This window comes from Diabrotica undecimpunctata, chromosome 1, assembly GCF_040954645.1.
Source record: "Diabrotica undecimpunctata isolate CICGRU chromosome 1, icDiaUnde3, whole genome shotgun sequence".
In the NCBI taxonomy this organism is placed as follows: Eukaryota; Metazoa; Arthropoda; class Insecta; order Coleoptera; family Chrysomelidae; genus Diabrotica; species Diabrotica undecimpunctata.
The window spans coordinates 192,042,467-192,067,379 of record NC_092803.1 but is presented as its reverse complement, the minus strand read 5'-3'; the positions used below and the strand labels follow the sequence as shown (position 1 = coordinate 192,067,379).

The 24,913-nt window shown below is 32.3% G+C and overlaps 1 protein-coding gene across 2 annotated transcripts in view; it reads right to left on the bottom strand.

Moving 5' to 3' along the window:
• LOC140432800 (uncharacterized) overlaps positions 1-24,913 on the bottom strand; it is a 214,381-nt gene that overhangs the window by 25,305 nt on the left and 164,163 nt on the right. For both annotated transcript variants that reach the window (XM_072520913.1, XM_072520914.1), the window contains exons 10-14: positions 24,032-24,358; positions 21,278-22,630; positions 18,255-18,974; positions 12,416-12,790; positions 876-1,069 (exon numbers count right to left, since the gene is read on the bottom strand). In XM_072520913.1, the coding sequence (XP_072377014.1) occupies positions 876-1,069; positions 12,416-12,790; positions 18,255-18,974; positions 21,278-22,630; positions 24,032-24,358 (2,969 nt within the window). The remainder of the gene's footprint in view (positions 1-875; positions 1,070-12,415; positions 12,791-18,254; positions 18,975-21,277; positions 22,631-24,031; positions 24,359-24,913) is intronic.

Below are 24,913 nucleotides of genomic sequence, written 5' to 3'. Positions count from 1 at the left end.
CGTATTCTCCGCTGAACTCTTTTCTATCCTCCAGGCATTAATGTTTTTCAACACACATGACATCAGATACTCTTCAATCATTAGTGATTTCCTGAGTGCATTAACAGCCCTAAAGCAATTATACCCCAAACATCCCGCCCTGCTTTTAATTAAGGCGGAACTCTTAACATGCCAACAAAATCAACAGTTAGTTCACTTCCTCTGTGTTCCTTCACATTGCGAGATAATTGGAAATGATAAAGTTGACACATTAGCAAAAAATGCAAGTAAGAACCCGTTAACAGACATCATAACTACCTGTGTTCATACTGATTTAAAGAAATATAAAAACAAAATCATGACAAAATAGGAAATAAATTGGAATAACTCAAACTCTACATTAAGAACTATCAAATAGAGTGTGCTGCCATGGAAACTTTCTACTAAGTGATTATATTCAGATTGTGACTTGAACATACAAAGATAATCCATGATTTATATTAATGAAGAAACCTCCTCCGATGTGTTATGTGTGTTTAATGAACTAACACTGCAACATATATTAATAGACTGTCCTCTCTATGTACTACAGCGACAACAACAACAGTTACCTAATGTACTTAAAAACTGTTTAAGTGAAAATAATACATATATCAATATCATATATCAATACAAGTTCCTGCAACGAAAAACAAAGAGGCAAACCGGTTTTCAATCTAGGAAATAAGAGATAGGAAATAAACAGAGCTATTGTAGTTACGTGAAAGTGAAAAACAGATTAATATTTAGCTAGTACGATCGACAAGCGCTTCAGGGATTAAAAACAAAAACAAGGAGTTGTGATAAAGTAATTTTGTCAAAAAAATAATCAACAGAGAAGATATTAAAATTGTTACCTGAGCATGTGGTAATTTGGTCAGTAATTCGTTTCGAATGGCGGACATTATCTCATCATCAATACCGAAACCTACATAGGTATCTGTACTTGGAGACTGAACCTGAATCTCTCCACTTAGGTCACTAGTTGGTTGGGGATGTAGGAACCATCCACCTCCGTTTTCAAAGCTTCCTTCATTGAGATCCGTTAAACCTGAAAAAATATAATAATTATTAGCAACATGTAATTTTGTTGAATAAATTCAGCTACGTTTCAATTATTTGAGACTGGATTAGTTTTCTCCGAGATTTAAGATATATTATGGTCTAAGGTCCCACTGCAGAATCACTACGTTCATAACGTAGTTAATCAAACACATTTTTACATGCATTTAAAAGGTTGCCAGTTAAAAAGTGGCCACAAATATTTTTAATTCAATTAATATAATAGTAGTTAATTTTTGAGCAAAAATTTTATTCCGTTCATTTATTTTTAAATAAAATAGGCTGCTCATGACGTATATGCATGTTTTTTTATATTAAATTAAAGCTAATTTTTTCTTAAGATAATGATATAAGGTTGCCTGAGAAAAAATGCTCGCAAATTAGGGTTGACAGCTGTTCAAAACGCGAGGTATCAAAGATGAAATAAAAGACAGCTAAAAGACAGTTTGAAGTGTCAGTTGTGTAATTTTTTAAAGCGTGCGTCGATAGATATTTAATAATATAATCCTATCCGTTTCGGATGTTGGCGATCAGCATAACTATTCTAATTAGTATGAACTGAATTAAAAAAAAGTTTGATTAACTCCGTTATCAACGTAGTGATCCTGCAGTGGGCTTTTGTACAATTAAGTTCAATAACAAATTAAAAACAAAAACATAAAGACGATATTAGACGGTATTATTAGGTATTAGCTTCGCCAAGTAAGAAATCTTAGGATTCCTAATGTTGTTAAAAACAAAAGTTTAAATGTTTTTTTTTTAAATTTTTTACTAGTTTATAGATTAGTATGTACAAAAAGAAAGCTTTAATTAAAATTAATGAACCACTTCATTGGGTCATTGACACCACCTTTTTAATTTTCAAAACCAAAGTATAGGACACTTGGCCGAGACAGGACAGGACATTTGAACTACTCTGACGTCACTGTTGGTAAGCGTTGAATGTGCATTACCGGCCGAGCATGAACTTTAGCCAAGACCGGAATCACTTGTCAACTGTCAATTCTTCTTGTTTTCCTTATCTAATGTTAACTGTCAATTCTTCTTCGTATGTCAACTGTCAATTCTTCTTCTTTTTCGTAGCTAATGTCAGACCATTGGGAACAAAGTCCCGTCAACCGACGCCACAAACGATTATGGATGTTAATAATAATAGATGTATAAGGCATTGAAAAAGAAGGCCTTACCATTGTTTAAATAGAACTAGTTAGCCAACGCAATGTATAAATTTGTTTGATTCTAATTGAGACAGTCACTAGATGTCACCACTCTTTCTGTCTCAATAGATTTTAATATACCATTGTTTGTTTGATATACGTTATACTAGATGGTGCTATGTGAAAAAGTTAAAGATTAAACTAAACGTCCATTTTTGATCCCCTGAATTAAATTCACCAGCGTTGCAATATTTCACTGACATAGTAGCAACAGGTTTGCTTACAAATAAAAATTTTACAAAAAACAGACCATGAATCAGTTAAGATTTTGTTTTAAATAGAGTTATTACTATCAACTAGTAAATATCGTGTCAACTAAAATTGTACATAAACGTACCGTGGCTTCTAAATCTTCCTATATCTAAATAAGTTTAAAGAATTTAAATATTTTATTTTATTTGGAAGTGTATTACAAAAATTTGGTTGGAGGTAAGTAAAACATTTTAATTCTATGTGTTTAAAACAAAAAACATTTGTATGAGAAATGAACAAATTAGGTATTTAGAAATAAATTTTAGCGGATAATACATACATTCGATAATATTTGAAAAAAGTGATTTTAAATTAAAATAATGTTACTTCCATAATAAACAAATGGTTTTTTACAGATGGCTGGAAATATTTGTTGTTATTACAATGTGGTTTATCACCATACAAAATTCATGGTTTAAGAATGTTCAGATTTCCGACAAAAAATCTTTCGGCTTGTCAAACATGGATATTACACTCTGGTAAGTAAATAGAAACTTTTTTATATTCTTTTATTTTACACCGTTTCCGTTACGTAATTAACTTAAAAAAATGTTTATTTTTTTTTTCATTCATCATTTGAATTTTACGTTTTCGTTGGTATTATAATTATGATATAATAAACTTCGGAAAAACAAATTAGTGAATAAACATAAACAAAGTATTAGATATTTAAATATGTATTTCTTTAACTACCTATTTTTAGTTATTGTATTGAAAAGTAGAAATAAGTTCATCTTTATCGGAGAACTAATTTATACACCAGTCTATCTGTAAAAAAATCATTGATTACACGTAAAAATCTTATAAAGATATTTGAAGGTTCTAAAAGATATACGAGGGTTAGTTAATAATAAATCTGTGAAGACATACAGGTATTTTGGTTTGTTTTTGTTTAAACAATTTTAAAAAGTGAGAGGTCATTATTTTGCTTATAAAACGTTTTTTATCCAGTTTAGAGAAAAATAGTTAAAATAAAAATTGTAGATCTCAAAAAGTTCTTCCTTTTGTGAGTTTCTAAATTAAAATATATAAAGAATTCACCAAAATAGTTGCAAAAAACCCTTGATTTTGCCGAAATTTATAAATTTTAATAACTTTGTTTTTGCATAATGGTACGTAATCTAACTAATAAAAATAGTGACGATTTGTTTATCATGGAAAGCGATTATTTAAACAACTTTTTGTTGAGCTACCCCAGTTAAAAAAAAATTATGTTTTACATGCCACAGAAGCCAAGATATTGCAAATTTTACAAGCGTGATTTATTTTAAAAAAGTTCAAATCTAAAAAAAACGGAGCTCAGATGGTTCTCCATTCTACTTTTCCGAAGAGGTATTTTACGAATACCATCATTTTAACGGGTTATAAATTTTTACTTCTTTACCGCATATACCATCCTGTAAGCTGGATCGCACAATTCAGATCTTCATTTAGAGTCCCTTCAATTTTCAGCTCTTACTGTTAATAGACAATGGAAGTATGATTTTAAGAATAAAATGCTTTGGTTTTAAATATAAAATGCTCTCTTGGCTCGTAATGGTCATAGAAGATTCTTTTTTTTTAGAAAGTGTGTTTTTCATCAGTTTTTCGTTAGCCTCTATATAAGTTTGTGCCATAAACGATATCAAAGATATAAATGTTTATAAACAGATTAAATAACCTATAAACTATTTGCTCTGATTGATATTTAGCGCACTGTAATAACATATTAATTTCCATAATTTCAAGGAGCTATGTTATATGTTTTTTCACAAAAAAGAGTTATTTTAATTTATAAATAACTACAAAAATAAGGTTTTTTGCAACTATTTCGATTAATAGTTTCTTGTATTTTAATTTGGATACTCTCAAAAGTTACATTACTTTTTATGATCTACAACTCTAAAAAAAGCTGAAAAAATCTTAAACAGATATTTAAAGTCTCTAAAAGGTATATGAGGGGTAGCTGATGACAATTATGTGAAAAATTTAGCTAATTTTGCTTTGCTTTTTTTTAAACAATCGTAAAAAGTGAAAAAAGTTTATGCGCATAAAACGTTAAAATAAAAGTTATAGATCATAAAATGTTCTCTAATATTGATATTTTTATAATTAAAATACATAAAGAATTGACCGAGATAATTTAAAAACCCTTATTTTTAAAGTATCATTTATAAATGTTAATAACTTTCTTTTTGCATAACGATATGTAATACAACTATTTAAAATTATGGCAGTTAATGAGTTTTTAAAGTGTGCTAAATGTCATACAGAACGACCATACAGTTTATGAGTTATTCAATATGTTTATCCAGGAGACCGATTATTTAAACAACTGTACCTGTCCAAACAGTCACTCTAGGGATATTTTGTAAATAGCAATCGATTTTTTATGGCTTCGTTTTAAATTATTAAAAAAAAACATCAAGAATATAATAAATTTGTTTTTAAAAATCAGTTTGAAGAGTAACAAATTTTTAGCATATAAAAATTTTTAATAACTTTGACTTTTTTATGTCACACTTGTATGTAGGCTCAATATAAAGCTAATAAAAAAAACATTAAAAAAAAACCAAAACCTTCTATGGCCCAGAGGAAATCAAATAGCATTTTTTTTCTTGTTTAAGAAATTGCAAATATTTTCATTGTTTATTAACATCAAGAGCTGAAAATTGAACATTGTAAAAGAATATCTAATTTTTATAATTCGATTTATCAATAGCATACACAGTGAAGAAGTAAATTATTTTGAAACATTAAAATAATGGTACTCGTAAAATATCGCCACAGAAAAATGCAAGGGAGATCTGTCCGCTGCAATATCTCAGCTTGTTTCTTGTTAGTGGTTATAGAAAGTTCTGTTTTTTTTTAATTGTGCTTTTACGCCAGCTTTTCATTGAGCCTACGTACAGCCGTATGACATGAAAAATATCAAAAGTAGTATAAACGTTTAGAAGCTAAAAAGCACTTTTGCAAACCGTTTTTTTTTATAATAAGTTTAATAAAATGTTGAAGTTTATAAATAAAGCTTCAAATAATCGATTCAAAAAACATCAAATAACTGTCAAAGGTTAAACACCCTTTTTAAAGTTCCTAATGGATTTTAAAGATTTAAACAGTGTTAAACAGATAAATTAATTCATCGACGAGTTAACAATACGAAGCGAAGTTCTTTAATCACAATGTGATAAGAAAACGAGTATCAAATTTGGTTTTATATTTCAATAGTCGAATTTAATTGTGGCTATATTGGTTTAATTAAAGAAAACCAGTGAAAATCCCAAGAAATAGGTGAGATCCTTTGTTTCTTTCTTTCCAGTTTGGGAGAGGGTCCTTTAGGTACTCACGTTTAGGTATTGTGTTACGGTCTGGGTAACCAGAACTACACATCATGAACAGCAATTAAATATTTACATTTACACAAAACAACTCCAGTTTCAACCCAAAATCATATGTCGTTGCCGCAGTCTCTAGCCCTCCTTCCCGTTCGTTTTCTAAAAGGGGACAAGTTATTGTCATGCACTCCAATAGTTTATCCAAAAAATATTACTTTTAAATCTCGCATTTCGAATAATCGAATCTACATTTTCCTCACTTCTACCGACATCGTTGATCAACTAATACACCGAACGTCATAATTAATTTCACCGTCATCTTGATCTGCAGGCTTCTTTCTGCGACCAAAAGAATCCTTATTTCAAATGTATCTCCTTCCATCCCGCATTCACTAATCGAACAGTCCCTAAGAAATACGGAACATCAGATGATCAATAGGCATATATCATGAGTTTCCTGCTATATGTATATTTTTACTTCATCTTTTGCCAAATTTAGACACAATATTTAATTAAGTAAGAAAACTTTATGTACTTCAGATACTAGCCCAAGTCTAGTTTGAAAAAAAAAGTTAAAAATAAAAAATAACCTTAAAATATCCAATCCCTTTTTTAATCAAAAGGTTATACTTGATAAAATAAAAGTTTTGGAACAAATCTGGACCTAACCATATATACTCTTTTCTTCCTTTACCCTTTCCTTATTCATCCTTAGTTTCACAAGATACCAATTATCCGAACTCTTCTATAAACTATTTCGGACTAAAAGCTGCACTCAAATCCTATAAAAACACAAAAATTAGGATTTTCTATAATTATCTTGAAAAATTTCTCGAAAATTCCTTAGGCACCAACGACCCTCTAAATGAAGCCAGTAAATTTATCACTGACATACCGCTGACAATCGTTAATGAAAGATCTTGCCCTAATCTATACTAATATAAAAAAAAAATCATTACAAAAAAAAATTTTTGTTAAAATCCATTATAAAAGGTATATAAATTAAAAAACCCAAATGGGCTATGTCATGAAGAAAAAAGGTTTTCGGAATCTATATTCCATCATCAGTGTCTAGGTGAACATGTTTTAAGCCGCTAAATATCTGGGTAAAAACCCGTTAAAAGTTATACGTTACAATTTAGTTTACATTATTTAGTCTTATATATTAGGATGTTAAAGCTACCAGTGGATATAATAACATGGCAAATGTTATCATATCCACTGGTAACTCAACCCTGGTGAGGTGCCAACCTCATATAAACTTATACAAAGTGTAGTAAATCTACTTCAAGATAGATCTAACGAACTAGGATTATCACTTACTGAGAACAAAACCAAATTAGTAAAATTTTCCAGAAGAATTTTCACTCCCTTAACCAAAATTTTATTTAACAATTCTCTACTTTCTGTTGTTTCTTCTTCTTTTTAGAGTGCCATATCCCTACGGAACGTCGGCGACTACCATGCTTACAATATTTTTATACTGATCTCGGTCTTGCGCTACGTGTAGCAATTGGTCCGCTGTCAAACCTGTCCACTGCCGCAAATTCCTCAACCAAGAGAGTTTCTTCCGTCCTATCCATTTCTTTCCTTCGATTTTACCGTTGAGAATTAGCCGAAGGAACTCATATCTTGGTCCTCTGATTATATGTCCAAGATATTCTAGTTTACGCCTCTTAATAATATTTAATAGAGTTCGTTGATGTCCCATTCTTCGAAGAACTTCTTCGTTTCTGGTTCTGCTAGTCCATGGAATTTTTAGTATCCTTCGATACAACCACATCTCAAACGCCTCGATTTTATTCATGATATCGGCGTTTAAAGTCCAAGTTTCACATCCATACAAAAGTACAGACCACACGTAGCATCTTGTAAACTTTTCACGGATTTCCAAATTTAATGAGTTATTGGATAATAGAGGCTTAAATTTTTGAAATGAGTTTCTTGCCTGTTCAATTCTACATCGAATTTCGAAGGATAGATCTAGATTTTGGGTAATCCAACATCCAAGGTATTTGAATCTCTGAACTCTCTGCAGCGGTTGTTGGTTTAATATCAGTTGGGTTGCGCCGATATTCAGTTTACTGGTCACCATGTATTTAGTTTTATCAATATTTATCGACAGTCCCCAATTTGTGCATTCCATGTCAACTCTATTGATTAGCTCCTGCAGTTCTGTTGTTAATTAATGTAAAATTCTCGGTTTTATGTTTGACTCCAGATTAAATTGAAAGAATCCAGTCTCTGAACTTAAAATCAATTGTTTTAAAAGGTTGAACATTTTTAAAACCCTCAGTCATCTTTAATGGGGTTTCGATAAAACTACTCTTAGGTCTAAGCGCTTTTCGCTTTAGTCCTATTGAGAGTGTATACCGTGAATCTAATGAACTTTCTCCTACCCTAAGACGATAATCACTTCTACTTTCGTATGCTGCATCAACATCCGCAAATCCATTTAATCCCGTTCATTCCCTAATTGCCACAATGGCGTTTTCTTCCATTAACAATAACCAACACCTTATCATAAAACCTATACCTCAATTAATTTGTCCACTACTTAAAAATATTGACCTTTTTCAGACTAGTTCATTTCCTCTAACTTTACTTCCCCTCTGGGCTAAAGATCTCCCCTCAATATATACCTCACTCACCATTTTTAACAAACTTGAATCTTCTAACCTTCTTATAAAGAAAGCATTTTTAGAATTTAATTCTCTATACAGATGCTTCTAAAACTACCACTGGTATTGGTTGCGCAGTAACCACTAAACATGAACTTGTAAGATCATCTCGGTTACCCGTAATATGCAACGTTTGCACAGGTGAACTATATAGTATTCTGTTGGCTTTTAAATGCATCTCCCATCAAAACAGACATATTGCCCATTTGTTCAGATTAACTTTCATATATCCGTTTAGTCAATACAATTTTCACTGACCACCTATTAGTTCAAAACATTCATAACATATACCAAAATCTCTTTGCTTACGATATAAGTCTCTCTCATATGGCTGCCTTCTCACACCGGAACTACTGGTAATAAAACAGCAGATAATTTTGCCAAAGAAGCTACCAACCATGGGGTGACTGAAGTCACCCCAATTCAACTAGCTAACGAATCTCGAAATTCTTTTTTAAAAAGTCAGTAGAGGATACTTGACAAAACTTATAGCAAAAGAGCAAAACAACTTTTCATAAACTTCAATCTTTTATTGGTCATCTCTCCCTAGACTTCATAACTAGAAGAGAAGCATCGACTCTTAGAAGACTACGAATGAACCATACCAAACTTACCAACTGGAAACAATTCACCAACCTGTATAAAGCACTGGACTTGAAACCTTCTCTAAGGAACTAGAGAATCATCTACCTCTTCCTCAACTGTAAATTGTATATGTTGATTATGATTGTTGAAAATGTAGACTATTTCATTAATTTTGTGTTTAGGAAGTGCCAAAACTAAATCATCTACATATCTTTTAATAAAAGGAATGAAAAAAGTGTAATTGTTGATACAATCACTGATAACATCATCCATGACTAGATTCTATAGGACTATCAAAAATTTGTTTTTGGTAGTGATATGGGATCTTTTTTTTTCCTAATATTGTTCTGAAGCTATTTTCTTGTTTCATTTTAAATTAATTACTATTTAAATGGGAATAAGCCACAATTAAAGGTTAAAATACGTTTATTGACGTTTCAATTTCCACTTCGGAAATCGTTCTAAAAAACAAACATGTTTGAGAACGATTTCCGAAGTGGAAATTAAAACGTCAATAAATGTATTTTAACCTTTAATTGTGGCTTATTCCCATTTAAATAGTAATTAATTTCTTTTTTTTCCTATCTAAAAATTTTTTTTTTCTTACTCTTATATAATATATCTATATATATATATATATATATATATATATATATATATATATATATATATATATATATATATATATATATATATATATATATATATATATATATATATATATATATAATTTAATTTAATGTATTGTGCAGAAAGTTGCTTTTTTCAGTTGTGTTAATAATAATATTGTTGTAGGTAATGCTGCATTGGAAAGTCTGGAGCTACCCGATTTAAAAAAAAATCTATGCAGTAAGCATTTTGACGCAATGCAAAATATTTACCCAGTACTGCTATACCAAAAAAATATAGTGAGGTAGAAGAGGAAGGTTCGTTAACGACACCACGCGTTTTTCATACGTATTCATTAGAAAAACAACCATCAACCAGTGCCAATACTGTTTCGCATAGTGATAATTCTGAACTTGACGATTTTGTTGATGAGCTTTTTAGATATGCCGTTATCACCATTGGTCAAGACAAAAAGATTTCATAATTATCACACACTTTAAACAATGTAAATGTTTTAATGTAAACAATTTTGTTTTGTTTTTTTACCTTGAATTATTATTTTGTCAACAAAAAGGCTAACGCAGCAGTTTAAAATTCTAAAATGAATCTGCGGCTTAGTCTAGAATATGCTGGTATCTGATCGGCCTATGGTGGAGCAGTACGGCAAGAGATAAGGGCTTGCGGCTCGGTGATACTCCTCCATAGATCCCTACCGGAAGGGCGTGTGCCGCCTAAATACCGGGTATATATATATATATATATATATATATATATATATATATATATATATATATATATATATATATATATATATATATATATATATATATATATATATAATTATTATTTTGTTAATATTGTCTATGGTGTAGATATCAGAATTTTGATAAGTGTTATCTAACTATTAAAATAACGCGAATTTAATTTTTGCATAAACAGTCAGATCGTGCGAGTTGATTGAAAAAAACATTTTCATTTATGTAAACAGAAATACAAACATGGTGTGTATATTATAAAATACATAAATAAATAAAATAAAGGGTACTATTTATTAAAGTTTTGTTAATTATTATTCCTTTTATCCCAACACATAGATTAATTTGTCCCTAAATATGTGGTGCCTCTTGTTGTGGCATATCGATCTGTTTATTTGTTTCAAAACCATTATCAAAAAACCATACCCATAAATTTACTATATTTTCAAACGTCATTTTAAATATTAAAAGATTGAAAATTTAATTTTCTCAAAACATACATAAAACCATTGTTTAAAAAGAATTTTTTTTAAACAATGATAAAAATCAAGTCTTGACTAAAAAATAAACCTCCGCATGAGTGTTCTAAGACGATAGCAGTCGAGTCTATTTCAATTAAATATTTAATCCTTTTCTAACAAATCATATAACCAAATTAAATATCTGGTAAACTAATAAAACTTAAAAAAAGGCAGCATTTAACTGCTTCATTTAAATAGATTACTAACCGGTTTAGATTTATCAAGTCTCAAAGTAGAAAAACAATTTGAAATATTCGCTCGAAATAGTCAAGTTATCTTTCACAAGACGCATACAACGATAATAACAATAAGCATTTTATTAAAGTCTTATATTTTCTTCACAATCTGGCACCCGTGTACGGGTTTGCATTAGTTACCAGACTGGTAGAAATATACTCGTATAGAATCCTGCTGAGAATTAAGTTTCTGTTAATAGTTTTTTAAATTTATTACTAGAGGCCGCCATATGACGGCAGAAGAAAAGTCAAACGTTTGTTCTATAAGAATTGTCTAACTAGTCCTATTTAAACAATGGCCTTACAACATGATACATCCAATGAATCGACACGGTGATTTTGATAGTAGCTTACATGCTGTAGTGGAATATAATCGGTAATATGTAATAAATTGGCATGTTTTCTTTCTTGATTGGTAGTAATCTTTCATAGGCTTCTGTAATTTCAGCAAAAGTGTCTTCAGTTATAGGCTTTCAGTTGACTTTAAAGAATAAGATGCCCATGGTTGAATAGTGTTGTGGGATTTTCTTAACCGTGTAGTACTTGGATCATCTGAGCTAATTTGTATCCACACTGACTGAGTTATTTTTCTCTTTGGATCTTTCCATCCTACATTTCCTGCGTTGATAAAATTTTAAAAAATGTTTGATGTATGTAGATAACTTTAAACGGGTTTTTAAATGATCATGTTCTATCTCATATTATTTTTTCTGCTTTATGTGATGACATGCCCATGAAATTCCACGGTCCTAACTGTATATGTAAGCTACTGTACCAAAATAGTCAAGTGGAAAATGCTTCTATCAATACAATTACTAAAATGAATCATTTTGAAAAAAAAACTCCAGAACTGAAACCTAGCAAGTAGAATAAGCAGGATACTGGATATTGCCCGACGTCAAAGAAATGGATTTTAGTCTATCCTGAATTAAGATACCCGTTTACAGATTGTATGACGATTAAGTGATGTACTATAATAAAATAAATGTGATCATATGGCAAATAATACTTCATTTGAAAACTCATTTTCTTTAAGGTACTCAAATTGTTAAATGTCTTGGAAAAAATTGAAATAAGTTTTAAAGAGTGTCCAATAAATATTAAATAAAACATTGCCTATTATATAGTTTGTGTAGATAATTATCTACTAGAGAAATATATTTACCTTCTAATGTAGGCTCTTTTACATTATTTTCATTCTTGGTGTAAGTAGAATTTAGCAAATTATCTTCCTTATTGTATGTAGAATTCAATGCTCCAACTCTTGTGTCGATCTCACCCACACATGCTCCGTTCTCTTCAATTCGAAAATCTTTAGAAGTACTAGGTTTCGCAGTATCATGTATACTAACTTTTGCACGATTCTTAGCCTCATCGTGAACTTTTTTGTTAGCATCGTCGACATTATCACATGTTTTGTACACTCCCTCGCTTTCAATGAATATTAAACTTTGAGGTTCCGAAGAAAACTCGTCGAATTGGGTGTCGGAATGTAAATTGGAATATTCCGAAGTAGGTGTAAAGAAATTGCTCCATACTTCTACAAAATATCAGGAAAGTTACAGTTTATACCCAAAAATGTTAAAAGGTTTTTAATTATTATTTCCCTGTTAGTTTGTTTCCCCGTTGTGTAGTAAAAATACAAGTTGTATAATACTATAAAACTATGTTTAATCATTTATATTCTTCCTCCACATCATACTAAATATTACATTATATCGAACCGATTGCGCAAAAGTAAGGAACTTACTCTAATTTACAAAAAAATTTGACTACCCCACTGGTATTTGAACCCACAACCTTGCATTACGAAAAAAAAAAACGTTAAAACCACACCTAAATAACATACTGCATTCTAGCTCCGTATGAAGTGAAGATGTCAAAAGCGATATTAAATTAAAACAAATTTTGAGCCAAAAAAAAATTTCAAACTTGTGTGTTATATTGTTATATATCATATATCGATGCTTAAGATGTGATACCGCATATCTGCAATTTTTGACAAAATGAGTATTATTGCTTATTGCATGTAAAAAATACTCTGTCATTTTGTGGCGAAAGCGCTAATTTGACCTATAGAGTTTGAATGAGTAATGTGATTAGTAGTGACATCTGGGATAGGTAAGCTGAATATTCCAGTGCTGTGGTAACATTGTGTTGATAAAGGTATGTACTTACAAAACCATAATTTATTTATAAAGAAACAATAAGCATCGTCATAAAATGTGTTCAAAGTTGCAGACAGATGTTGTCGAATTGTGGTATGATTTAAAAACCTTTGTTATTTGCATCATAAATCAATAAACTTCGGCGTTAGAACAGGAAAACAGATACCCGATATCACAGTAAACACTTTTTTGGTAATACCTTCAGATACCTGAAATCACTAAAGGGGTATACGAGTATAATATTTTTTATAAATAGTAAATTATTGTCCAAAGACTTCTGTTTATTTTTAAATTTAGATTACTGTTTTGTTCCAGATTAAAATGAGTACCTCTAGAGGTCGTCAAATGGTAACACATGCAAGAAATGACGTAATAGTTCACGTTTTAAACAATAATATCAAGGACACCATTAAGTGTGCCATAAAAACAAACAATGGAGAAGCCACAAAATTGGAAAATACCGATGCCGATGAGCTGGGATCTATATTATTATTATCTTTGGAACAAGAGGTTGCCGCAGCCAATCTGCTTTTATTGGGGGAGTCTGCAGTAACAAAAGAAACGTTTTCGACAGACATAGACAATGTTACTGATGGATTGCCAAAGGAATCTGATTTTGAAAAAGTGAGTAACTAGCTAAGGGATAGTGACAATGAACGTTTAGATTGTGACGCAATATTAGAAACAGTTTCCAATAAAATTTCGACAAGCACTAAACCACGAAGATATTTTAAATGAAGTGATCATCGTCTGTAATTGCTGGTCAGATTGATGAATCGTGGTTGCCAGAAAACCAAAATAAGTCAGATTACTCAATTAGTTCGGAAGAAGGCAAACAACAAGAAGGGGAAGAACCAGTACCAAGAGCCGATAATGACGGTAACAACGAAAATAAAAAAGCTCGAAAAAGAATAGCAGATATCAACGAATGGCACGATATTAAAAATAAAAGACTAAGACAACACGGAAAAAAATATATTGGCTGGACAAGGGTTGGAAAGACAGCGAAAAGAGGAACACCTAGAAATGAAAAACAAATGGGACCAGTCTGCTTATCCTCCGTATGTAAAAAATCCACAGTATCTCACATGGGACCAGAAAAAAATCTATATCGCTTCTCTGGTTTGCAAAAAAGAAAAAAACAGAAATACGAAGAAAGAGACTGAAGAATCAAGGAGGAAAAATATATTAACCTACACACTTAAAACATTAGATGGCAAGATTTTGACTGTTTGCAAAAAGATATTTTTGTCAACGTTTGCTCTTACAGAACATTATGTATTTAACTGTTTGACATCAGAAACAAAGCATGGAATGGTAGCAGCAACAGAGGTAAATAATGAGAGAAGCAGAGAGAAGAGAAAAATAGCAGAGATCCAAAAAGAAACTCAATGCAATAAGTCCAGTAACAGGGCCAAAGATGTATTGTGTAATTTTTTAGATTCTCTTTCGAAACTCATGCTCACTATTGTCGCAAATCTACAAGTAAATTATATATTGAGCCTATTTTTGGAGACAATATGAGCAAAGTATACCAGGAATATTCCAAAATGTGCCGTGAACAAAATAAGGAATTGAAACCAGTTTCAAGATACACTTTTGATTTAATGGTAAAAGAAAAACATATTTCCTTCCACATACCAAAAAAAGATCGTTGTGATACATGCTGCAGTTATGAAACAAATAATCTAAATGAGAATGTCTATAAGGAGCACATTAACAACAAAGAAAAAGCAAGGCAAGAAAAGGAGAACGACAAACAGTCAGGGCATGTAAAACAATGCATTGTCCTAACACAAGATCTTCAGGCAGTAAAAGTATGTCCCATGTTAAATGGATCGGCTTTATACTATAAAACAAAACTTTGCTGTCACAACTTTACCATATTTAATATTAATACTCATCATGTAAGATGCTACTGGTTTACATAAACAGAAGCGGACCTATCCGCCAATACCCTTGCAACTTGTATCACTGATTACTTGTTAGACCTCTGTCCTGTAAATATTCCTATTATTATTTGGAGCGATGGTTGCACCTATCAGAATAGGAATGCTACATTGTCAAATGCGCTTCTATCTTTTAGTGTCGAAAACAATGTTATTATCTACCAAAAGTATCTTGAGCGTGGCCACACAAATGGAGGCCGATTCCGTTCACGCTCAAATAGAAAAGGCAGTAAAATATAAGTCTATTTATCTTCCAAGTGATTATATCAGACTCACAAAGGAGTCGAGAAAACAAACGCCATACCAGACAAAAGAGGTCACTTATGATTTTATCAAAAAATTTTTCCGAAACTTTAGTATACCCTTCCATTAGACCAGGTCGAAAAGTATACGATCCAACCCTAACTGATATTAAAGTCATCAAGTATACGCCTGATAGAATCATCCAAGTAAAATTAGATTATTGTGGTGAGTTTATAGATCTACCTACAAGAAAACCTAGAAGTGCAAAAACCAATATTTCACAACTGGGCCAGTTTAAACCATTACGTAACGCTCCTATCAAAATAACCAACACAAAATATAATCACTTACAGCAACTTAAAAGTATAATTCCTAAAGACTCTCATGGTTTCTACGACACCTTGCTTCACGAGAGTAAACAGAAGAATTAACATCGTATTTGTTGTTTTATTGATTTTTGTGTTTTCTGCATTTTTTAAATAAATATTTTAAGTCAATAAATTTCTTTGTCCCACACAAATAACAAATTGCAATATTTACATTTGGTAGTGATTACATGTAACCCTCCTCTAACCAACAATTAAACAATAGTGATTCTACGTATCTGCAGCTTTTTGTTAATGAGATTATAGTTTTACAAAATTTTAAAAGAAATGATATTTGTGAGATCCAATGTACAAAAAAATATATAAAATACACTCAGCGTCATAGAAAACGGGCCACCCCAAGTATTTAAAATATTTTCGAAATTATTATTTATTGCTACAAAATTAAGCATTTATTTTTTTGTATATTGAAATAATATTATTTTATTTTTAATGTGTCTTGGGTTATTTAAGTTAAATGGGGTGTTGCGAAAGCAAACCGACCATGTAACTGGATTAAGGATATTCATACAACCTATAATACAAAACAATTTTGAAAAAAAGTTGTTTACAACTTGATCAATTTTCGAGAAAGCGATTGTTTTGAGAAATGTATGATATTGTAAAGGGTTCTAATGAGTTTTAAACGCATCTCAGATTACAGTAGCCGACTTAGTGTGAAGTAGTCTTAAGTTAATAACGATGGAATTACTGGGAAGTGGATTAAGTCAAAGCAAGTTGCAAGACAATTGAATGTTAGTCGTTCGACTGCACAAAGGACCCAGCAACGATTTATTGTGACAGGATCTCACCAACGACGACCTGGTACAGGTTCAAAAAGGAAAACAACCGCTAGGGAAGATCGCGTCGTCATTCTTGCTGCATTACGGAATCAGACCCAAACCGCTAGAATACTTCAAGGCCATTTACAGCAAGCTCAAGGACCAGCAATCAGCCTTTCTACTATTCGGCGAAGATAAGGGAGCAAGGTTTGACAGCTTGCAGTCCAGCAACAGGGCCCTTACTTTCCCCAGCTCACAAAAGACGAAGACTCGATTTTGCCTGTGAGCACATCAATTGGACAGCAGACGATTGGAAAAAAGTATTGTTTACGGATGAGTGTAGAATGTCTATTTATGGTAAAGATGGACGATGTACAGACGGGCTGGAGAACATTTCGCTGGTTGAACTTGGCACCACGGGTTGCTTTTGGTGGTAATTCAGTAATGTTTTGGTCAGGGATTTCTTTTGATGTGCATACGGATCTCGTCGTCATCGACAGAGGTGCGTTAACAGCAGTAAGGTACATAACGGAAATCTTACAACATTACGTGATGCCCTATGCTGGATTTATTGGCAACGAATTCCTGCTAATGCAGGATAATGCGGGACCACACACGGCAAGGATAGTAACGGAGTACCTTGACGAGGTTGGTATTCCAAAAATAGACTGGCCTGCTCAAAGCCCCGATTTCAATCCTATTGAGCATATATGGAGCCTGCTAAAAAGTCGCGTTAGGCGTCGCATACCTGCTCCAACAACACCTTTAGAGCTTCAGATGGCACTCATTGATGAATGGGCCACTTTTCCCCAAAGAGATATCCAAAACGTTATAAATTCCATGCCAAATCGAATGAGGAGTGTCATCCAGAATCGAGGCGGCAATACCCATTACTGAAAATGGATACCAGCTTTTTTTTTAAATATACAATTCATTGTTGTTTTAAAAACTGTAAGTTGATTTTTTGAATAAATTTCCTATTTTTCTTAAAGTTTTTATTTTCGATTGATGTTTTACGATAATGATGAAATTTTATATTCAACGAGTTATTGATTCAATATACAAAAAAATGAATGCTTAATTTTGAACCAATAAATAATAATTTCGAAAATATTTTAAATATTTGGGGTGGCCCGTTTTCTATGACGCGGAGTGTAGTATTAATATATTTAATTCTCACACAACAGAACGTTTTTTGCGTCTCCTGCTAAAAGGGGTTTTTGCAGATACACGGTATCACATCCTAAGCATCGATATTATACTTGCTTGCATTTTAAAGTATTACACATTTTATTTTGTAAGTGTAAAAACAATTAAAATGTCCTAAATAACTAACTAAAACTTAAATTACTCACAAAATTGCAAAACAACTAGAAAACAAGTACCAAACAATGTAAATAAATGGCAGAATAAAATAAGGTTATGTTTTAATACCTAACCCTGACGCCAGCGCCACCTACATGTATGTGATCTATTACTCTTTAAAATTATGCCTACCTCCAGAATAGACTCCCAAAGTTCCAGGTTCCCCTTTGTTATAAGTAGCATTGACCGTATCACCCTTTTCGTTAACATCACAATTATAAGTTTTGTTATTTTCTTTGCAATAAGTAGCATCTTTTGAAACCACTCTAGTTTGATCAATATCACAAGTTTCATCCACTCCTTGACCTTCGATAAACAAAAGACTTCTCGGCTCCGAAGAAAAACTGTCAAACATATTTTCCGGGTGTTGATTTTGGTGATCCAGAGTAGATCCTAAGAAATTGTCCCAGGTTTCTAAAGAATAATTCAGATCTTTATTATCAGGTACGTAGTCGCTCAAATTTTCTTCAAACTTCATACTAGAAAATTTGGGCTCCATGGATCTTTTATTGAAGGGAGTACTACAAGTGAAAAGGTTAGAATGTGTCAAGGAATTTGGCATTGCTTCATCTTGGTTTAAACTCAAGTCGAAATTTACAACTTGATCTGTATCACTAACGTCAAGAGATTCATTCTTTTCTACGCCGTTATCGACGTCTTTAATCTCATGGGCGCATTTACTAGAAACCTCCTGGAGTGATTGGGCTATTATTTCTTCGATAATGGTCACTATATTGTCTTCTATTAATTTTTTATTCAATATTAAATTGTTTTCATAATTTTCGGTAATTTCTTTTTCTGATTCAGATTTTTTCTCAGGATTTCTTTCTGTTTCAGTTATCGATGAGGTGTCTAAAAAATAAAAATACTAAAAGTTATTGTACAAAGTAGACAGGTTTTAGTTTATTTTAACAGTCTAGGTAGGAGATCTACAGGGGAAGATACAGTGCGCAGATCTTTCAGCTGGATATAGGTAATATACATTGAGGTAAGTCTGACAACTGCGCTTTCTCAAGCCCACTGTCGTCAAGACTGCAGACGGTTTAACTTTCGGTATCAATGAAAGAGAATTCTCTCTCCTGATGCCAACCATAATGTAGCTTTGCTTATTTTAAAAATTTTAAACTGTTTGTCCTTGTGTAGTGTAGTGTAATGTACAGTTTTATGTTTATGACATTCTATGATTGTTGGATAGCCCAAAATTGACGAAATACCCCTGAAGAAGCTCTAAGAAGCGAAAGTGCTTGGGCAAGATGTAATTAATAAACTGTGCTCGATATCTGCCTTTCATTTGATCAAAATAAATAATTCATTTAAAGAAATTGAAAAACAAACAATATATTCTACTGTACTTAATAACATGTAAACTGAATAAAAAATTCAAATATACCACTTCTTTTGCAAGACAATAACTTAGTCTATTATAAAATGATTGTCTTACGTTTGCAAATTGTTGTGGCGGCATCGTACACATGGATTTCTTATTTTATTTTCTAAATCAACTAGATTATCAACTCTCGAGATCTTTACCATAATCGTGGATTTAATAGAAAAAGAAATCCATGGGAGCCAAATCGGGAGATCTCGCAGGCCATTTAATTTGGTTTGTTCCGCTTATAATGCGATCCTGAAAAATTGTGTTTAAATAAGTTCTCACGATACGCGCATTATGAACGGAACAGTCATCCTGTTGATACCAGACTTCTAAACGTACATCTGGGAGATTCTGAATAGCTGTAATGATGTTATCTTGTAAAAGACTAGGATATTAAGCTGAATTCAGAACTCCGTCAATAAAAAATGGACCAATTACATGGTCAACTAAAATGCCAGTCCACACATTCAGTTTTTGAGAGCGTTTGGTCCCATGTACAATACTTCGATGTTCATTTTCCTGAGACCAATACCGCGTTCTGGAAGGATTGTGATGACCCCGTACTGAAAATGACGATTCATCGGTGAAAAGGATATTTTTAATAAAGTTATCGTTGCATATTTCGAATATTTAAAACTATTAAAGCCATGTTTTTTTAAAACTTTATTAACTGTGGTATGCCATATGCAAGACCTCCAACTCCTCGACGACACTTCTAGTCGTTCTGGAGTTATCCACCTCAATGGTAGCACAAATACTTTTATCTCTACTAACAGATTCTACGGTGCTGATTATCGAGTTATGAATCGCATTGTAGGCTATCGCTTAGTGTGGGGAGATATTAGCATATACTCGTGAAAGCGCAGTTGCCACGCTTACCTCAATGTATATTACCTATGTCCAGCTGAAAGATTTACGTACTGTATACATCGGATAACAGGGGAAACAATTATTACAGGTTAGAAAATCAAGATAGGGTGCTGGAATTTTGAAAGTTTTACAAGTCTATGAAGTTGGTAGATGCGCTTAAAAGAAGGTGAGTACAAATTTCTTGCATTCAAGAGATAAGGTGGAATGACACCAAATACGACTCCTCATCTCTATCCGCTGGGGGTAGCCGGGAGCCAACTTTGAGATGTTAAGTAGAAACCCCCTTTTTTATTGGAGATTCAGATTCTACACAGTAAAAAACTGTATAAAAATTAAAAAGATTTTTTTTGTTGGGTTAAAAATTTGTTTGCAAACGTTTTTATTTGTATTTGTTTTTCTGAGAAAATTTTCATTTTTAGCGAATGAAAAAAGATTCAGATAATGTTTGTAAACTTTTTTACATAGAATCTGAATCTGTAATATAAAATAGGGTTTTCTATTTAAGATTTCAAAGTTACCATCCGCACCACCACCATTTTGCTGTTCATTTTGCAACAACTTTTTTGTTTATTATTCAATTTAATTTAGTATATCTCATTTTGGCTATTTTTTTTCTGAAAAAGTTGTCTGTTGACGTCAAATCTCTAAATAGACAAGTTATGAGAAAAATAATGAGTTTGTCATTTTAATTGTTTATTTAAAAATAATTCCATTAAAAAAATTGTTGAATCCCTAGATGAGAATCTTTTGTAGTACCTCATACTACACATTTCAACTGTTAAACCAGTCTATACAGTTGTGTCAAGTAAAAAACTAATTTAATTGGCCTATTAAGTACCAGAACATGTTACAAATTGTAAATCTGACTTCCCTATTTATTGATCAGGTATTGATTATATTACAAACTTACCTATATTATTGTTTGAGTCATCTTGTAAATTCAAAAGAACGCTGTTTTCCACTTTAACATCAAAATTGAAAGTCTCACACACACTCTCGTTAGGTATCACCGAATCCAAACCTCGCACGACGTCAAAAGTCAAATTCTCATCTATATTATCACAAGTTTCAGATCCCTCATTCGCTTTAATTACATTTTTACAGTCTACTTCTCTCGTCTCCACATCAGATATATCCAATCGATCATCATCTCGTCGTTCATCCGTTACATTTGAGTTTATACGTAAATCTACATTAATATCTTGTGTATGTTCGTTGCTTGAGACACCATTAACATCAGTTTTATTCGCATTTTTCAATGTGTCTGCGTCTTTAGTGGTATCTAAGGAAATATTGGGTGAATCTACCCATCTACTTAATTGTTGAAACTGTTGTATTTCTTTTAAACTCAAGTTTGCATCTGCTGTGTCTTCTTTTGAAGTTTCAGCGACATTTGAAGTTTTCAGCTGTTTAATTTCCTCACCTATATCTGATCTACAGCCCAACTGTGTATTGTCGAGTATTTCCGGCACGGAAAAATTGATATCTAATAGTTTCGCAGCTTCTGCTATCTCCACATGGTGATCACTTGCAAGCGTTTCGGTTCCTAAAGAGCTTGTTGGTGATTCTGTTTGTCGAGGAATAACTCCGATAAGATCTAGTGTGTTTGATTGATTAGACGGTTGGTTTCTTCTTGGAAAACTGTCTATTTCCCAGGATTTTGGTTTAGATTGGCATATAATATCTGGAACCGACTTCTCTGACTCAACCAACTCTTTGATTAAATCAGGATTAACTTCCATAGAAGTAAAATTTCCGTGTACATTTTGAACTCCTATATCTGGTTGTAATCCACAGTTAACCGAATGGTTTCCACTTGCACCAGCTTCTGCAGATTCTTGATTCAACTCAGAACTACTTGCGGTACTTAAACCGGAATCAACCTTGTGTATTTCTTTTAACCTTTCTAGTTTGCTTATTTCTTGGTTTAATTCAGAATTAATTTCGCTTAATTTATCAACCTCCCTCCATTCTGGCTTTAGTTGTGAGTTGACATCCAAGATGTCGCTTAATTTTTTATTTACACGAATAGGACTGTAATTATCTACGGTAACGTTGTATATGTTAAAGATTTGATTGGCGGGTTTAAGCTCCGACGAGCTGTTTAGTTCCTGTATCAGCCGCGAGGGAGATGTGGCTACTTCACTGTTTCTAAAACTACTTTGACTAACGTTATCAGGTACAAAAGGCAGACTATCACGACGCTCTTCTTGTAATTTCCTTAGCTCGTCTTTGAACGTATCTTGTACGCTTAGAAGGTTACCTGAAAAATAAAAGAATTTAATAATAAACACATTTATGGAAAAAATTAGGGAGACGCAAGACAAAAACTCGAACATATTAATTCAAAAAACTCGAACATCGAAGTAAAAACTTCTGTTGTAAGTGGTATAATATTTAATTTAAAAATCGGAATTAATTATAACCAAGTTCAGAACGTTTTCGGACTTTGTAGCATTTGTAAATTCCTTGGTATTTATTGAAATCCCCCCGTATATGTATTAAAACACCAAAGAATATTTTTAGTGTATTTCATTTCCTATCGCACGTATTAAAACAAGAAGTAATTTTTTTTATTCTTCTTTGCGTCGCCGAGTCGATAATAAACCATATTAATTCTTCGATCGTTAAGCCGCTCGATAATGCGTTTTAAATAAACATCCATTTAGATCGCTGAGAAGGTTTTGCCGGAAAGATAATTGCGACACTCTCGCTGAGGTCGCTGTTAGGAGCAGTTGGCTTCAGCGTTTGTCCAAATTTTACATCAAATTTGTAATGTTTTGTCGTTTTTTGTCCCCTTTCATGGAAAATGTGTAGCAGTGTAAAGTTCATGTGTAGTTACAGTGAGGTTTGAATATTTGGTCAAGGGGGACAGACTTGTTTAATTTAGTCGGTCAAGAAGCCGGCAAAATTTGTTGAAAATAGTGAATTATACTCTATGTAAAGTGTCAGTTTTAAAAGAGTAAGCACTATTTCTATTTTCCTAGTATCTAAGAGATCTGTGTCGTATACAACAAATTTGGAAAATAACAACTGTTCCATTGTTATTGTTCTGAAGCTATTTTCTTGTGACATTTTAAAGTAATTACTATTTAAATGGGAATAAGCCACAATTAAAGGTTAAAGTACGTTTATTGACGTTTCAATTTCCACTTCGGAAATCGTTCTCAAAATACAAACATTAGTACAATTTCTCATGTAATAAATGATGTTCTTGGTATTGGTTAAATTCTCGTTAAGGGTGTTATTAACTTTAACAACTGTTAATTAAATGAAATTTTGATGTTGTCACAAGAACTAGTGAGAATTTGTTTGAAAGAAAGTTTCAAACAAATTATCCACTTAATGTCTTTACTCCTTAGGTTTCTCAACCTACTTTCGGTAATTCGTTTTCTTGCTATTCTACTAAAATTAAAGTAACTAGAAAATACATTGTATACTTTTTTCACGGATGAAGCCTTGAAATGATTCTCTGACAATAAAAAAGTTAAAGACCATCATTGAACTGTATTCGTCTCTCGTTGCAGACTCCTCCACAGTCTACTAAAGGGATAAAACTCGTTTTTTTGGTTAGTGGTTTAAATCAGGATAATATTTGTTTCAATTTTTGTTTAAGTCAGTCTAATGTACTCAAAACAACAAACTGGTAGATATTATAACTTACCTTCACTTCCAAAAGTGAGACTGGTATTCTCCAAGGTATTACCACCGTCCAAACCGGCTAACCTAACATTTTTGTAATTGACTCTATACTCTAAACTCTGCAATGGGGTCTCAGATTCTGATTCTGAATAATCCACGTGCGTTAGTACCATAAGATCGGCCACCGATCGGGATTTCTGTCTAACTTTTTCGGTATAGGCTCCTCGTTCGACTTTAAGCTTCCAATTTTCTTCTTCTGTTTCGCTACCACTGCTCGTTCTTTGAAATATGTCGTATCGGTTGATAGATTTTGATTGTTCGTTTGTACTATTGTCTATATCGCCAAAATCTACAAAATAATATTTAATGTATTATAATTATTATTATATTAACAAGTCGAAAACACCAGAATAATGAAAAATGGCATTTTTAAAACGAATCAATAAAACTAGAGATCAGAAAATATGCGACTACTGCAGAAACACTAGAGTAACACCAACGTTTAATAGATTTCACGCAAAATTTATAAAAGAAATAATTGAAGACAAATATAAATAACGAGAAACGGAAGAACAATATGTATCGAGAGTGGGACGATGGTGTGTGGATCATACGTTCCCTCGAAGAGAAATAATTTTAAAAGAAGCAAACCAACAAGCAATTTAATTAAACCCAGCCTGTGAGACATATTCACCCCTAGGAATTACGTTCGGATGTAACAATTCATTTGAGAGAGGTGTATTAACTCGAGTAAAACAGAAATCACAATGCTCCAGACCATTCCTTTCCCGACTGTAGCACTCTGATGCGCGATAGGGGCACAACTATCAGCCAAATGTTCTTTATGTGGGCGTCCTGGGTAATATAACTTCAACATGGTTCCCTAATCGATTCAAATTCAGAC